The 18,254-nt window shown below is 35.4% G+C and overlaps 1 protein-coding gene across 2 annotated transcripts; it reads left to right on the top strand.

The window, feature by feature from the left end:
• Nucleotides 1-1,746: 1,746 nt before the first annotated feature.
• On the top strand, nucleotides 1,747-16,302 carry LOC103477763 (B-cell receptor CD22-like). Of its 2 annotated transcripts, XM_081597464.1 has the most exons (15): nucleotides 1,748-2,038; nucleotides 2,325-2,543; nucleotides 3,113-3,184; nucleotides 3,817-4,155; nucleotides 4,276-4,587; nucleotides 8,860-9,123; nucleotides 9,298-9,561; nucleotides 9,721-9,984; nucleotides 10,163-10,426; nucleotides 10,587-10,850; nucleotides 11,030-11,293; nucleotides 13,607-13,915; nucleotides 14,003-14,081; nucleotides 14,191-14,266; nucleotides 14,423-16,302. In XM_081597464.1, the coding sequence occupies exons 3-15, from the start codon at nucleotides 3,139-3,141 to the stop codon at nucleotides 14,756-14,758; spliced, it is 3,081 nt and encodes a 1,026-aa protein (XP_081453590.1). In that variant the 5' UTR covers nucleotides 1,748-2,038; nucleotides 2,325-2,543; nucleotides 3,113-3,138; the 3' UTR covers nucleotides 14,759-16,302. The 2 variants fall into 2 exon arrangements, with proteins under 2 accessions (XP_081453591.1, XP_081453590.1); XM_081597465.1 differs by lacking the exon at nucleotides 9,298-9,561 and having other exon boundaries at nucleotides 1,747-2,038.
• The last annotated feature ends 1,952 nt before the right edge of the window (nucleotides 16,303-18,254 follow it).

The raw sequence follows: 18,254 nt of genomic DNA, 5'->3' as shown, positions 1-18,254 counted from the left end.
CATTCACTTTTTCAATAATAATTCAGTAGCTTATAGTGAAACTAACTTCTTCAGTTTAAAAGCTTTGCTGCAACAACTTGCAAAACATCAAGCAACACAGGAGGAAACACAATAATGGAGAATTTAAGGCTAAGACAAAAAGTATTTATTTCCACCTCAGTCTTGCTGGTATCATTCAGACTATCATGTAATTTAAAACTTATTGATTATTTAGATCTGAAAGAAGCCATTCATGAGAAAGATCTCTTTACTCCTTTTGATGTAAATAAGGTTATTCTCAACACTTAAGTCGGGTTTCCAGCCACAATACAGTGTATCTTTGGCAGAATTTATTTTTTACTTTTTTCATTTATCTTTCTTAATGTTTTTCTATAAAACACAATAAGTTTGTGAATAATTGGTGTTGTAAAGAAAACTTTGACTCAGCTTTCCTTACTGTCACATTCAGAAATCAGCTCAGTAGGTATTAGGATGATACCAAGTGGTGGAACTCATGAGCAGCGATGATCAAACATCCTCAGCCATGATGTGGTAGAACCTACACAAAGAACCCGAGTTCAGGTTCTGGCAAGAAGGAGTAGATAATGATATATTCATATGAATGGAGTGACGGGATGATCACAAGAGAGTCTATAAAAAACTCTAGTTAAACAAAAAAGTGAGACATCAAGATGGTGGAGGCATCATGCTATTTTAATGCCCTTCTTTCCCGCTTTTATAGAAAGCAACAATGTGAAATATCTTACAAAAAGTTTAAAATGTATTAGTCAACAGCTAGAGTTGAATGCGAAACCTAACCTCAATAAAACATTTGCATGCATCCCATCAACATTGCTAATGCAAATTGAAATCAAAAGGCAATATTTGCTTGAAACAACATAAGTGAGGAAATGACTGGAAAGTGTAAAATTATCCACCATAATTACCACTGAGTTATATCAGTGGTAACAAATGGTTGAGGCCATAACACAGTTATTGTGTGAAGACGATTCTTTCTGTGGAGCTTTGTGCTGTAATAGACCAGCAGGTGCAGCCAGATTTTAGTGACTGAAAGGCTGTTCATGTCATCAGTGGATGTAGGTTCATAAAATCTCCATTTAAAATGTGGCACCAAGTAGACAAAGATAGAGGGTCAAGCAGAAAAATGTAGCAAAGGTATGGTTATACCGTTGTAATAATCATTATGGTCAATAAGACCATTACCATATTATAATTATTATTTACTTAATGTGAATGCATAAATGGATTTTGTATTCATAATAGTATGTGGTTTTAATTTATAAGGACTCAGAGTGTGATCATGTGGTTTGCTTTTTGTCTTCAGTTCTTGAGTTAAATCTCCATGAATGCTGATTTTGACAAAAAATCAGTTTGGTTTCAATAAATATATATTGTTCACTTACAACATAATGAAAGAAGTGTGCTTCACACATTATATGTTATGTGGTTAATATTTAATGCATGTTCGTTGTCAAGATAACTTGAAATCATCCCATTATTCAGGAGATTTTAGGTTCCCTTTTAGTTCTCAGTGTCAGAATTAGGGAAAGATAGGTTAGAGAAGATGATGGGTTATTCTTATTTTATTATTTCTACTACTGAAATTAAGCTGTACTGACCCTCGTAAAATTGCTTTACTAATAAAATATTTAGAATAAAGAAAATCTAAAAGAAGTTGTGGACATTCAATTAATGTGTTTCCTCAAAATTCTTTGATGGCTTTAAAATAGCGATGATGCTTGATTCTGGAGAGAAAAAGGTGGAAAATGTTTTAATAGGTTGCCTTAGCCCATTAAATTAAATGTAAAACAACACGCTTGGGATTTGCATGAGTCACTAAAAATAACCTGGTTGAGAAACAAGTGCACATTGTATCAAGGAGGAAGAGCAGCCATTAACAGGTTTGCTCTGTGAAACTTAGTCGGCTGCAGGCTGCTGAACCTGGATAATTCACAGGGGGGAAGCAGGATGGGACACTCGGTTGGGGACCTTCCTTGACAGGCCAGTTTTCACTGAATTTACCTCAGTTCTGGACAAGGTAAGACTTAGGAAACTCAATGTACCCGTTAGATGGAGAGCTGGTAGCGCATCTCATCTTCTCAGGAGAAATAGAGAGAGAAAGGGGAGGCGTGCAGCTACAACATTGTGTATACAATATCAGCAGTAGATCCGCATCAGGGATGAAACATTTGCACACTAAATTAATGAGTAACTGATTCTAGACGTGTAGGTGAGATTACAGAGTCAAATCTGATGGGACTGTTTTCTCTGGGGAAGTTGTCATTGTCATATTGTGAATGCTTGATTTGGTACCTCTTTTTCAGTTCCTGGAGCTTCTGAATAGGTGAGCACTTTTTAGGAGGATGACTTTTTCACTGACTGATTAAACATAAACAGTCACTGTCTATGTGATACGCCACACTGGAAGCAAAGAGTTTTCAACCAGCTTAATATGATCTTCATTGATAATTAAATTTACTGGAATAAAATTATTTTGCAAAACAAACAAGGAAAACAAAGATTTCTGGCATTTCAGTTGCAAGGTGAGACATTTGAAATCCTAAATATTGATTTTTTTCAACTTGTCAGTTTTTGTACTTTTAGACAGAAACATACCTGGAAGGGAAGATTAAAATCTTATTTATTTACTGTTGTTGTTATTTAACAGTATAGTTAAAAAGTTCATGTTATTCTGTCTGCATTAATCTGTTTTTTGTTTTTTTTCAATATATGGAAGAAAATATGTAAGAGGATCTATTTTTTTTCAAATGTTTTCTTTAATTTCATAAAACATTAAATTAAATATTAGGGTTGGATCTTATTTGCCACTTAGGTGATACACTACAAATCAAAGTCTTCTCAAAAATAAAATCTTCTATGATGCTTCACGTTTTAAAAGAGGCAGTGAAATGTTATTTTTTACCATTTAATAATTTACAATTTTGATTTATTTAACGACTGACTGACACTTCTTCCCAAATTCTGTTCTCAAAATACTAGAAGACACAACATAAATCTAAGTTCATATCGATCTTCAATTAATTTATTTCTATATGTCGACTGTCTAACTTATATAAATAAGATGATCACAGATGGTTTCTGTTTTTTGCAGAGTAATTTGACATCAGCTCAACAAACATGACTGGACCTCTGATGATTCTTCTCATTGGCTCTTTACTACAAGGTGAGTTTCTAATTGGTTGCATTTAAACTTTACTGAAATTTTTATATATTGTTTTATTTAAATTATTCCAGATTAGTGTTTGTAAAAGTATCCAAATTAAATGATTAAATAAATAATGGAATTTTCATAAAAAATACTGAGCACATCCTAATTTAAATTATGCATCAAATTGTAAATAATGGTTTGCTCTCATTCTATTGAGCATTTCTATTAGCAGCATAGAAACAGTATTTAGAAAAAAACAAACTTTAAAATTTAAACACCTGAATATTTAATCAGTTTCATTCTTTCAGTGTATTTGTTTATTCCAACTTCTTTGGTTGTTTGAACTCAACTTATACATTTTAGGGGAACTAAAGGGAACAGAACAGTATCAAATTACTGAGAAACATGACCCATCTTTCATTGTTCACATGAACAGTATAAACTTTTATGAAACAAGTTGCAAAACAAAAATCTGAGACAAACCAAAAACAATTTCACACAAGAACCTCTTGATTGTAACATGTCTTGAATGAAAGATGAACTGCAAAGTCTCAATGTTAAAATTATTGCTGCTTTGAAGTCATGATAATTTTTTAAATAAAAATTTGCAAAAAATTTTTCATTTCAATATTTGTTTTGTTTTTCAGGCTCCAACTGTTACATATATCAGGTTAATTTGCCACAGACTGTACAAGTTATGACAGGATCATGTGTGACGGTGCCCTGCTCCTTTGACGTAGTGGATCAATATCAAAGCGACTTAAATAACCAATGTCAAGCTATATGGCGTTCCCTAGCCACAGGTGGTACTGCACAACTAACTGACAGAAATCCACAAACAGGAGACTTAACAAAGAAAAACTGCACCACAACCTTCAGCAATATGCAGACTGGCGACAAGGATTATTACTTCAGAATTGACTGTGGAGCTTTTAAATACAGTTTTTCCCCACCAACCTACCCCAGTGTAAAAATCCAGGTCACAGGTAGGTTTAACATACACATGCAGAATTTTGATGGATAAATTATGTTGAGGCAGCTACCTTTGAATTTATTGTATTTTACTGACACACTGATAATGAACAGCATCTGAACTTTCCAACCAGATAATTTTCCCTCACCAACTCTGACTCCATCCTCACTGAAGATAAAGGAGGGAGAGTCAGTGAGTCTGACCTGCTCTGCTCCGGCTCCATGTCTGCCTCATCCTCCAACTCTGATTTGGACCCCAACACTGGGGGACATTCAGGAAACACTGCAGGAGAATCAGGACAAAACTAAATTCAAGACCTCTGTTATGAACTTCACTGCTTCTAATCTCCACCATAAACAGAACATTTCCTGCACTGCTGTGTACAAGAAACAAGATGGAAGCTCTGATGCATCTCTGACCACAAGCCTAATTCCAGATGTTCTCTGTAAGTTTCTCTTCTTTTCTTTTAAAACGGCAACTCGGGGTATTTGTTTACATCTAGCTTTTAGATTTAGATATATCGAACACGGAAAGAACATGTAAAGAAGTTTATTTAGTTTCTAAAAACGTAAGTCGGAATCTAATGCTAATTACACTGCATGATTAATAGTTAAATTAAATGTGGAGAAAACTAAAGCCAGGATGTTTATCACACTAACATGCTGTTGTTTGACCTTCATCAGAGTAAAAAGAAACAACTAAAACTTATAAGTTAAGCTGCAAGAGTGTACTACAGAAAAAAGTTAAATCAACAAATGACAGTAATTTTAAGGACTAACCAGTCAGCTTTCTACTGGGGAGAATTTACCTTGTTGGATGACCTGAGTAGGCACTGGGTTAAAAATATAAAAAATGTATCAAAATTATCAGTGAATCTCTTTGCAGAATCAAAATGATCTTCCTTCAAGAAGTTTACTGCAAATGCAGTGAAACATGAACTGCATATATCAGACAAGGGAACCACAAATAATGAAGTTCAAAAAGATATATTTTTTTCAAACTAATATTTTATAAGTCATAACAATAACATATAAAAGAATTATTATAAAAGGTATGCCTGGACAATTCACAGAATTTCTTAGATTTATAGTTCTTCATTCAAACCTGAGGAAATAAACGAGGAGATAAACTTCTTTAGATAAAACCTGTACAAATTATTTGTCACCATTCATGTTTCAGATAAACAAGCTGGTTTTAATATCTGATAATGATTAACTGGTTTAATAAAGCATTAGGTTTTTAAAAAATTATTTTATTTAGCCCAACGTTAATGATAATGCTCTAATACTGCGATTCAGAATTGTTTGCATTCAACTAAGAAAGAAATTCCTGATAATAAAAAAGGCATGCACAATGTAAAATACAATAGGACAATGTAGAGGAAGTGTAAAAAAAATCTGTTTTTATAAAAAATAGAAAGTCAAAAATTATTCATACCAATCTCATAAACAGTGCAACAATCTAATTGTTTCTAGTGGTGTTTTTAATTTATCTACAGGTCCTTCTCAAAAAATTAGCATATTGGGATGAAGTTCATTATTTTCCATAATGTAATGATAGAAATTACACTGTCATATATGTTAGATTCATTGCACACCAACTGAAATATTTCAGGTCTTTAATTGTTTTAATACTGATGATTTTGGCATACAGCTCATGAAAACCCAAAATCCTTGTCTCAAAAAATTAGCATATTTCATCCGACCAATAAAAGAAAAGTGTTTTAATACCAAAAAAGTCAACCTTCAAGTAATTATGTTCAGTTATGCACTCCATACTTTTTTCAGGAATCCTTTTTGCAGCCTTCAAGGTGGCATGGAGGCAATCAGCCTGTGGCTCTGCTGAGGTTTAATGGAGGCCCAGGATGCTTCAATGGCCTTAAGCTCATCCAGAGTTTTGGGTCTTGCGTCTCTCAACTTTCTCTTCACAATATTCCACAGATTCTCTATGGGGTTCAGGTCAGGAGAGTTGGCAGGCCAATAGAGCACAGTAATACCATGGTCAGTAATACCAGTAGTTTTGGCTCTGTGAGCAGGTGCCAGGTTGTGCTGAAAAATGAAATCTTCATCTCCATACAGCTTTTCTGCAGATGGAAGCATGAAGTGCTCCAAAACCTCCTGATAGCTGCTGCATTGACCCTGCCCTTGATAAAACACAGTAGACCAACACCAGCAGCTGACATGGCTCCCCAGACCATCACTGACTGTGGGTACTTGACACTGGACTTCTGGCCTTTTGGCATTTCCTTCTCCCCAGTCTTCCTCCAGACTCTGGCACCTTGATTTCCGAATGACATGCAAAATTAGCCTTTGTCTGAAAAAAGTAGTTTGGACCACTGAGCAACAGTCCAGTGCTGCTTCTCTGTAGCTCAGGTCAGACGCTTCTGCCGCTGTTTCTGGTTCAAAAATGGCTTGACCTTTGACCTGGGGAATGCAGCACCTGTAGCCCATTTCCTGCACGGTGTCTCTGGATGTTTCTACTCCAGACTCAGTCCACTGCTTCCACAGGTCCCCTAAGGTCTGGAATCGGTCCTTCTCCACAATCTTCCTCAGGGTCCGGTCACCTCTTCTCGTTGTGCAGCATTTTCTGTCACACTTTTTCCTTCCCACAGAGGTGCCTTGATACAGCACTGTGGGAGCAGCCTATTTGGTCAGAAATGTCTTTCTGTGTCGCACCCTCTTGCTTGAGGGTGTCAATGATGGCCTTCTGGACAGCAGTCAGGTCGGCAGTCTTACCCATGATTGCAGTTTTGAATTATGAACCAGGCTGGGAGTTTTTAAAAGCCTCAGGAATTTTTTGCAGGTGTTTAGAGTTACTTTGTTGATTCAGATGATGAGGTTAACTGCTCGATCAGAGAACCTTTTCATGATATGCTAATTTTTTGAGACAAGGATTTTGGGTTTTCATGAGCTGTATGCCAAAATCATCAGTATTAAAACAATAAAAGACCTGAAAAATTTCAGTTGGTGTGCAATGAATCTAAAATATATGACAGTTTAATTTTTATCATTACATTATGGAAAATAATGAACTTTATCACAATATGCAAAATATTTGAGAAGGACATGTATATTAATTAGCACCATGTCTTTTAGGTAGAAAAGCATACATGGCACCACCCTACTTCAGCTACATTCACAGATTTTTTATTCAATTTAAGTTGACAATTTAGATAAGACCTTAGTAAAATTTTAATACCAATCAGAAGAAGTATTAAAAATTTAAAAAAAGAATAATCAACCTAAAAAAGAATTTGTTTCTTAACTGTACTAAGCATCTTATCAAAAGTATTTTGTCATAACTTAGTAGATAAAGTTCAGATCAGTTATGTATAAATAAGTAAATTTGAAGCTAAGGAGATTTGTTGTAGCTTATGTTCAAATGACCATGTTCTGCTTAAGTTAGAATCGGTTAGACATCAAAAATATAAATTAATTGAACTTAATTCCAAAGGCATTCATTAGTGCCTTTGGATATCCGGTCAGTTAATTTTAAGTTCATCACGAATCACACATGAATATTGACCAATTTGTACAAACATACAGTAAAATACCTAAAATATTACATTTCTGGATGCTATCTCAAAAGGCTTTACATCAATTCCTGTAATAAAGAAATTCAACAGGTGTAAAACAAAGGAATTGACACCCACTAATCTGGAAAACAAAGTTTTTTTCTAAGGTTTTTAAAATTGTATGACACTCGAAGCTCTTTTGCCAAAATAAAGAAAATGTGGTACAATTGTGAGCCTTCCCAGGAGCGGCTAGTTGATCAAAATTAGTACAAAACAGCATCAATAATTCAACCATGAATTAACACAAGTATCAGTTGCTGAGCTCCTCCCCTGATGACTTTAAAGTAAATAAAGACCTGTCTTAACCCCACAAAATGTTGGTGTCAAAAATACCTTTGACAACATATTTGTTGACACATGTAGAGAGAAACTAAGACAACATTTTACATATAACCTGCAGTTAAACATGGTAGAGTAGCTAGAACCCATCTCTCTAGAAGTCATTCAATGAGAGGCAGGGCAAACTCTGAAAAGGTCATCAGTCCATCAAAGTGTTACTCATTAGACATAGAGAAATAAACCCAAATGCTCACTTAATCCAATTGATCTACTTAACATCCCATGCCTGTCAACTAGCCTAACATACATGTCTTTGCATTGTGGATTTTTTTTTCTTCCTTCCACTGGGATTAGTTTCACAATATACCAGCTTATTTGTTTTACCAAGTACCTACTTTAACTTCCTACACATTATGGAGTTTAAATAGTTTGTTTACCTCTTCCTGGATTTCCCTAAAAATACAGAAATTTCAGTAAATCCCTTTGGTACAGTTGTAGAGAAGACTGATGTAACAATGACTTGCAGCAGTATTGAGAAACCCAACATTGCAGAATTATACCTGGTACAGAGATGTTGGAGGACAAGATTTTAAACATTAAAGTTTGTGCAGCACAAAGACTTTTTATTCTGCAAAGAAAGCTGAAAATGATATTGGACATTAGTCTTCCAACCTCAGACACATAGATGTTCTGTGTATATACAAGACTTAATTAGATCAATAATTCATGTTATATATGCATTGAACAAGAAGTTTCCAGAAGTCTTAGCAAAATGGGGAAAAAATGCTGTGTCTTTGAGTTGTCACAGCTTTGTGAAGATATTTTATTAGTGTCCATATTAACAATGTATCATTTCTTTTCTAGATTCCCCTAAGAATGTCACAGTTTCAGTCAGTCCATCTGGTTCGGTTCTAGAGAACAGCAATGTGACTCTGACATGTAACAGTGATGCCAACCCAGCAGAGCAGAATTACACCTGGTACAGAGCTGATGGAGGACAGGAAACTGATATTGGAGCTGGAAAGATTTTAAACATCAAAGTAACAACAGACAGAAAGATGTTTTTCTGCAAAGCTGTAAATAAGATTGGAAAAACACCTTCAAACATCACTCAAATAGATGTTCTGTGTATGTATAAGGCTTACTAAGATCATAGAGTTCTATAATGTTTACAGTAAACAAGAAGTTTCCATCAGTATTAACAAAAGTGGGGAAAAAATCATCAATGTTCTTCATTTGTCAGAACTTTCTAAAGACATTTGATTAGTGTTCATATTAACAATGTATCATTACTTTTTCTAGATTCCCCTAAGAACGTCACAGTTTCAGTCAGTCCATCTGGTTCAGTTCTAGAGAACAGCAATGTGACTCTGACATGTAACAGTGATGCCAACCCAGCAGAGCAGAATTACACCTGGTACAGAGCTGATGGAGGACAGGAAACTGACATTGGAGCTGGAAAGATTTTAAATATTACAGTATCTATGAACAGAAAGAGATTTTTCTGCAGGGCTGAAAATGATGTTGGAGAACAACATTCAAACATCACTCACATAGATGTTTTGTGTATGTATGACATCTAATGAGATCAAAACCATCTATGAAGTTTACAACAAACATCAGTTTTCATCAGTTTTGTAAAATTGGAAAATATCCTGTCAATGTCCTTCAACTGTTTTCATTTGATTTTTGCTCATGTTAACATTGTAATATTAATTTTTTTAGATTCCCCTAAAAATGTCACAGTTTCAGTCAGTCCATCTGGTTCGGTTCTAGAGAACAGCAATGTGACTCTGACATGTAACAGTGATGCCAACCCAGCAGAGCAGAATTACACCTGGTACAGAGCTGATGGAGGACAGGAAACTGTTATTGGAGCTGGAAAGATTTTAAACATCAAAGTAACAACAGACAGGAAGATGTTTTTCTGCAAAGCTGTAAATGAGATTGGAAAAACACCTTCAAACATCACTTACATAGATGCTCTGTGTATGTATAAGGCTTAATAAGATCGTACACTTCTATTATGTTTACAATAAACAAGAAGTTTCCATCAGTATTAACAAAAGTAGGGGAAAATATCATCAATGTTCTTCATTTGTCACAACTTTCTAAAGACATTTGATTAGTGTTCATATTAACAATGTATCATTACTTTTTTTTTTAGATTCCCCTAAGAATGTCACAGTTTCAGTCAGTCCATCTGGTTCAGTTCTAGAGAACAGTAATGTGACTCTGACATGTAACAGTGATGCCAACCCAGCAGAGCAGAATTACACCTGGTACAGAGCTGATGGAGGACAGGAAACTGACATTGGAACTGGAAAGATTTTAAATATTACAGTATCTATGAACAGAAAGAGTTTTTTCTGCAAAGCTGAAAATGATGTTGGAGAACAACATTCAAACATCACTCATATAGATGTTCTGTGTATGTATGAAATCAAAACCATCTATAAAGTTTACAATAAACATCAGTTTTGATCAGTTTTGCCAAATTTTACAAGTTGTCAATGTTTTGCAGCTGTTTCAACTTTGTAAAGACGTTTGATTTGTGCCCATATTATGATTGTAATATTTATGTTTTTCAGATTCCCCTAAGAACGTCACAGTTTCAGTCAGTCCATCTGGTTCGGTTCTAGAGAACAGCAATGTGACTCTGACATGTAACAGTGATGCCAACCCAGCAGAGCAGAATTACACCTGGTACAGAGCTGATGGAGGACAGGAAACTGACATTGGAGTTGGAAAGATTTTAAACATTAAAGTAACAACAGACAGGAAGATGTTTTTCTGCAAAGCTGTAAATAAGATTGGAAAAACACCTTCAAACATCACTCACATAGATGTTTTGTGTATGTATAAGGCTTAATAAGATCATACAGTTCTATAATGTTTACAGTAAACAAGAAGTTTCCATCAGTATTGACAAAAGCACGGAAAAATATCATCAATGTTCTTCATTTGTCACAACTTTTTAAAGACATTTGATTAGTGTTCATTTTAACAATATATAATTTTCCTTTTTTTAAAGATTTCCCTAAGAACGTCACAGTTTCAGTCAGTCCATCTGGTTCGGTTCTAGAGAACAGCAATGTGACTCTGACATGCAACAGTGATGCCAACCCAGCAAAGCAGAATTACACCTGGCTTGAAGTCAAAGCAGACCAGGAAGTTGTCATTGGAACTGGAAATACTTTAAATACTACAGTATCTACAGACAGAGATATTTTCTTCTGCAAGGCTCAAAATGATGTGGGAGAAGAACGTTCCAACCTCAGTCACATTGATGTTCTGTGTATGTATGAAGTTAAAGAACATGTTTCTGTTTCATATTTTGTTCTCACTGCTTTCAACTGATCATTTTCTTTTCATTGTAAAGAAGTTAAATCCTGTGAGCTTTTTTCTTTGGTGCTCCACCTCTTGATGAATCTCACTATTGACAAGAGGTGATGGTTCAGGCTAAGATCCATTTTCATGATTTTGATGAAAAGGCAGGCCACCATCAGAGGGGAATCTCACAAACACTAGGAAAACCTGTGGTTTAGGAGCTTGTGATCAGCAGTGAGCAGCAGATGGTCCACCATCTGGAGCTGAGATGGTTTCCCCTGAAGAGACTAGAGAAAGTGACCAACACCTGGGCCCACCTTAGGTCAATTAATCATCACCTGGTATTGAATGTAGGAGGAGATAATTTTACAGACCTAAACTAGGAGCATCTGAAAGAGGAACCTATTTAGTAAACGAACCCATGAAACTGCTTCAACTAACCCACATTCAACTGGTCAAAGCAGGCAGCGTTGTGAGGGTCATGTTCTTTGAATTCTCCAGTGTGAGCCACCATTTGCATCTGATTTTATTCTTTCTTTCCAGCCTTTTCTTTTTGATGCTCTACTGGTTGATGGTCCAGGACCCGGAGGTTCCAATGAATCCTCTATTCTTCACCAAAACTAAATAAAAATGGGCCCAGGGAAACAAAACACACCTAATTATGTATCGGATCCCTCGCATTTTTGTCCAAATCCCGGAAATGCCTATTTGCATTGGATTAATAGTAGTAGGTCATTTGAGGGGAAGTTTTACCTTGCAAATTATTGACGTGACCGATTGACACGAGATCAGCAGCTCAGACAATTACTGCAATTTTTACGTATAGCAGAAACTAACAGCTGCCAAAATTTGCATACTTTTGTGCTGGGATCAAATTTCAGAATTTACAAGATTATATGACATTTAGGATGTCATATAATCCAAGTCCCCTTTATCACGAACAAGCTCAAAGCACCAAGTCGATTTTTTCAATATTCTTCGGGTAATTCTGTTTTCTTTTTTAAATTTGCCTCGTCATTAGAGTGAGTGGTTTCTATCTCTTCTGTAACCTGTATTTTGAGCAGCATGCTCTGTGTAAACCCAGTAGAATAAGACAAAATGTTCTCTCAAATCTTGCACAATCTTGCAGATTGAAAATTCTGTTACAAAAAAATTGTTCAGTCAGAAGAAACACTCCAAATTTTTCCAGCATAAAACTTAAAACCAATGCTGACAGTTGAGTAACTTTCATAATATTAGCACAAGGCAAACCACTTCCAATACACTATTTCCTGTGTGTTAACTTGACCTTAGGATGGCAACACAGGCTCAGCAGATGGAAAGTAACATTAGTGCAGTGAGCCTTAGGTAGAAATAGGAAGTCTCTAGTTGACTGTATGTTACAGTATGTGATTGTGTCTGGTGCATTTTTGGTCAGAACATTATTGTTCCTCACTGAATCAACTAGACGTAGCTAGAGCAGTCAAACTTCACCAGGTAAAGAGAAGTGTTAGTTCAAAATTACATTACTCAAGCAGAAGTAAAAATTATGACGCACTAAAATTACTCCAAGAAGTTCCTCTTTAGAAAAGGTTATTCAAATAGATGGAGTGGAGTAAATGTAACAAGATAATCGATCAAAGGATCGACATCTTTTTCAGAAATATAATCCTATGACCAATTATGATCTAGATCTTAATTTCTAAAAACCGTTGCACAGCAATTTCAGTTAACATGTATTCCCAGGTGATTTTCACACACAGACATACACAGATATAATCCAGAAGGCCAAAGGTCATACCAACACAGATTCATATTTCTTTATGCGACCTGTCTAATTTGGTGCCAGGGACAAAGCCACATTTCACACAATCAGGGTACTGTACCCATATTTCCTTTTGTACATCAAGCAATGTTCTAGCATATGCAGACACCTAGCTCTGGTATCTGGTTTGCCCTGAATGCAGGTAGGATATGTAAAAAAAAAAAAAAGAGAGAAAGAAAACAAGAAAAAGACAAACGACAAATCAAATGTTGCTCTTCAAGAACAGTAACAAAATTATAATTTAGTTTTTACAAATAGTAAATTGACTTTCATCAGTTTGATGGCCAATTGTCAATGTTATTAACCTTAAGTGAGCTTAATCAAGATATTTTACATATTTGCCAAACAAAATTTTAAAACTTATTTTCATGTTTTGTTTCAGTTTTTACAATTATTTTTGATACCGGATCTTTGTGTTATTGCATTTATTTTTATATGCAGCATCTTCATATAAATGCTTTTCTTTCTTCCTTTCAGTTCCTACACGGATATTATCTTCATCTAAATGCATGAAAACTTCAAATCAGGTCAGCTGTTTCTGCGAAACAGCAGGAAACCCGTCTCCGACAACACATTGGTACTTGCATGGGAAACTGGTTAATCAGTCTAGCCAGATGGTGATTACACATGAGTCTCTAAATAACTCGAATCTGAGGAGCATCATCACTATTGATGAACCACAGGACAGAGATCTGTCCACCTTGCAGTGCTTCAGCTCCAACTATTTGGGGTCAGCCACAAAAGGGTTTTGTGTCAGCTGCCTTGACAACCCCAAAGAAAATGAAAGTATGTCATGTCTCTTTAAATATGCAAATTAAATTCATGATGGAGCAGAGTTGTTTTCATAATCTTTATCTTCCACTTTTATTGTAGGTCAAATCCTGACTCCTGTCTTCATTGGTATTGGTGTAGCTTTTCTACTTACAGTATGCGCCTTGCTGGTTGCTGTCTGGTAGGATATGCAGTATTTTTTTATAAGTTTGTTTTGCTTTCTCTGCAGCCTTCTTCTGTTCACCAATAAAAGACAAGATTTAATGTCAGATGTTCTCCATATTTTGTAGGTTTCAGAAAACTCACCATAAACCTAAAAGTGTCACAGCTACTTCAGGTCAACATGGAGCCAAAGAGCAAACCAAGGTACATTGACATTGCTTTGTTACGAATTATTCTGATTATTCTGTTTTTTTTATTTCTAAAATATATCTATTTTTTGTTTTTCAAGGCTTCTCTTCCATTTAAAGTAACCAATAACAATATAAAAAGCTATTCATATTCTGTGGATCTTTTTTTCAGGCCGACAACAGCCAGCCTTCAACTGGGACTGATCTGAGCTGCAACAAGCCAGAAAAAATGAGTAAAAGCTCAGCAGACAAAAGTGAAGATGTGGTGTATGCTCGTTTAAATTGGAGAGAAAATAACAAAGTGAAGGAGGAAGATATTTACGTGAACCTTGAACTGTCCGAGGGCCCCTGTTTGAATGAGAAAAAGTGTGACAATGGGGGAGGACATTCTGTGAGCAATAAAGAGGAAATAGAAAGTATGCATGCTGAAGATAAGACTAAAAACATGAGAAGGGAATCAGAGGTTGTATATGCTCAGGTTAAATTTCAGACCAAAACCCCAAAGTAAATTATCATTCTCTCAACATAATAGTGAAATTAAACTCAAGTGAAATAAAAGTTTAACATTGGAAATCAAAGATGGCTTAAGAAAAGCAAGATCCTCATGGCTTACACGTATTCATTTCATTCACCCATTGGTGCCCTGACCATAAATATATAGACTTAATAGTGCATGTAGGATCATAACACTCTCTGTTAAAATGTTTCCTAAGTACACAACAACAACAAAAAAATGTAATGGCACATCATACAGAAAGCAGGGAAAGTTGACATGGAGAATGCTTTATGTGAGTTTGGTATGAGCTCTGTCATGTCGGAGATGATCCAGTTGTTTGCTCAGTTGGACCAAATAACTTAGTCAGCACTGAAAAGCATGTGAAGTCCTGTGTGATTTTTTGGAGCCAATATTATCACAATAATTTACAACTTAACATCAAAATATCTGAGCTGGGATGTTCATGCATGAGGTTTGCATGTTCACTGCTTGCAGAGTCTTTTTCTCTGCTCTCTCCTTCTCTCTTCAGTCTGAAAATATCCATGTTAGGTGATCTCTAAAGACAGTTCATGTAATTCTGTTTTGTTTTTAGTCTGTGTTGGTTATGTGATGGACTCACATTCCATAGAACATGTTCTGTCCCTCTTAGCTCTAGGCTGTCTAAAACCAACTGAGAAGAATATACGTGTATGAATCTGAATCTACACATCAGCAACTACCATTTAGAGACTGAAGCGTAGGAGAATTTAGTCGTGTCATCCTCATCACATTTTAACTGAACTCGACTATAAAGCAAAAACCTTAAATGCTATTTCTAATTGTCCACAAAGCTTCTACCTTCCACCCCCCTAGAAAGTGATAACTCTACACTGAACATGGAGCCACCAAGATATACTCAAATTTCAGTCCTTTGCCTGCTCCAGTAACTGTAAACACAAGTTCCAATGGCAATGTTCTAATAAATTTATATTTTCTAAGTATGACATTACACAATAAATATCTCTGATAATTAAAGTATTATGGGGTTCATCATTGCAACACTGACTACATGCCAACATGCTTAGTCAGCATGTTGTCAGCAAATAATAGATGGTTAAGTCGAGATCACAGGGGGAAATTAAGTATAGTGCTGTTCACAACTGTTTGCATTTACGTGGTTTTTTGGACTTGTCAGTTTTTAAATTAGTTCCTCCTTTGTTAAGACATTTTCTGAAAAATATGGTAAGCTCACTGAGATGGCTTCTCTACTGAGCATTTGAATCCTGGGATTATTAGTGCGCAGATATTTAAACAAGTGTTAAAATTTAAGGAGGTGAAGGGAAAGGAGTTGTGAGAGCTTTGTTCAGAGGTGAGTCGTGTTCACTTATAATGTCAAACTTTGAGCTTGTTTTTGGAGATTATGAATTAGAAACCTGCTAAAAAATGCTACCTTTGTAAATGTAAAGAAAAAAATGCAGTTGAATGTTTAATGGAATGTTTGTAGTTCTTGTGTTTGTTTACTTATGCTAACCATATTTTTTCCAACATACTGAATAAAAGACAAAAGAGATCATACATTTCACTAGTTCTTTTTGTTTGTTTTATTCTATGTTAGATTACATTATGATTAGGTTATGTCATACGATCAACTTCCTGCAGATTACTTTGATTCTCAGTAAAATTGTGATTTATTTTAAACTGAGGCTCTTTTCTCCATCACTGCTGATTATCCCACCAAATTACAACATCAAGGTGATACATGATAATATCTTCTGTTTGTCAAAGTAATCAACAACTTTACAAAAACATACATTGTGAACTAACAAATCTCTTTATCTGGTGAATTTTACCACAATAAAATGAACCTTTCATTATTAAAGAAAAAAAAAATCCTGATTACTTGTCTATTGACGGTGTCTAGTTTGCTCAACATTCACAGCAAAAAAGATGCCTGGAGCTCTGATTTTACTTCTCATTACCTCTTTACTGCAAGGTGAGTTTATACTGATATAACTGAGATGTAATTAAATATTTGTAGCTGTGAACATACATGAAAGTTGAAAGTTGAAAGTTTCCAGGTTTCAATGCCTGTAAAACAATCCCAAAAGAAAGGCAGTTTAAAAGCATAAAAAATTTTTTGGAGTGAAAAAACATTTTCATTTGAGGGCTGCAAAGTTATTTTAAAAAGCTGACTATTTAAAACGTGTTTTTTATTCATAATTAATCTGACAAATAAGGCTGCATACCCTCAACTAATCTTTCTGATGTTACTATTTTAGCACATCGTTTACAACTTCATTGGCCACATAAACTAAAACAAGAAAATGCATGAATTTGCCAATTCAATTCAAACATAAATTATACTTTTACAACATTTACACTTGCCGCATCCTCATTTAGTCAACAAATTGCTAGTCAGTAAACATTAAAACATTAACAATCAGGACCTGTGTGCGTGGCAGGATTTTAAATAATAGATGATCAGAAAGTGTCATATCAGTACAGAATCCTCAGCGAATATGAATGCTTTATTTTTATTTTCTTAATATAGAAAGTGTTCACTAACCTGATGCGTTGTCTTCCTCTAATTTCTGTTTTATTTTGCAGCCAATGATTGTAACAAGTTTGAGGTTAATTTGCCTCAGACTGTGCAAGTTAAGAAAGGATCCTGTGTGACCGTTCCCTGCTCCTTTGATATAAGGAGTGAATATAACAATGGCTTAAATGACACATGTGAAGCTAAATGGGTTTTCAGTCCAAATTTGACCCCACAACTGACTGAGACAAATCCAGTAACTGGAATCCTAACAAGGAAAAATTGCACCACAACTTTCAGCGATATGCAGCCTCATCACAACAAGGCTTATAATTTCAGACTGGAGTGTAAGAATGATCTGAAAAACACGTTTACAAATAAGCAAGTGATATTCAAAGTCACAGGTAGGCTTGCATATCCACACACAGAATTTTAATCAATGAATTATGCGAAAGCAACTCACTTTACTTATGATAAGACAAAGCTGAAAAATGACTGATCAAACATCTACTCTGAACTTTACTTCCAGATAATTTTCCCTCACCAACTCTGACTCCGTCCTCACTGAAGGTAAAGGAGGGACAGTCAGTGAGTCTGACCTGCTCTGCTCCGGCTCCGTGTTTCCCTCACACTCCAACTCTGACATGGACCCCAACACTGGGGGACATTCAGGAAACAATTCAGGAGAATCAAGACAAAACTAAATTGAAGACCTCTGTTATGAACTTCACTGCTTCTCAACGCCATCATGGGCAGAACATTTCCTGTACTGCTGCCTACAAGAAACAAGATGGAAGTCCAGATGGCTCTTTTACCACAAGTTTAATGTCAGATGTCTTATGTAAGTGTATTTGTTCTCTTATAACACTTCAAGAGAACTTGAGTTTTAACAGAGACCATTCTTTTCTAGCACTTAATTATGTTCTTGAACACAGTATATATCTGAAGACCTATTTCCTCTTTTACATTCACTAAGTTTTAATGGGATTTGTA

This window comes from Poecilia reticulata, chromosome 16, assembly GCF_904066995.2.
Source record: "Poecilia reticulata chromosome 16, P_reticulata-male-v2, whole genome shotgun sequence".
NCBI lineage: Eukaryota > Metazoa > Chordata > Actinopteri > Cyprinodontiformes > Poeciliidae > Poecilia > Poecilia reticulata.
Note: the sequence above shows the minus strand (reverse complement) of the source record. Positions and strands in the feature narration are given on the sequence as shown.

What these genes read in the sequence shown, in the direction of transcription:
- LOC103477763 (XM_081597464.1), top strand. Translation starts at nt 3,139, where the DNA reads ATGACTGGACCTCTGATGATTCTTCTCATTGGCTCTTTACTACAAG. An exon ending in CCTAATTCCAGATGTTCTCT is followed by an intron (nt 4,588 to 8,859) that starts GTAAGTTTCTCT and finishes TTTCTTTTCTAG; the next exon opens with ATTCCCCTAAGAATGTCACA. An exon ending in CAACCCCAAAGAAAATGAAA is followed by an intron (nt 13,916 to 14,002) that starts GTATGTCATGTC and finishes CTTTTATTGTAG; the next exon opens with GTCAAATCCTGACTCCTGTC.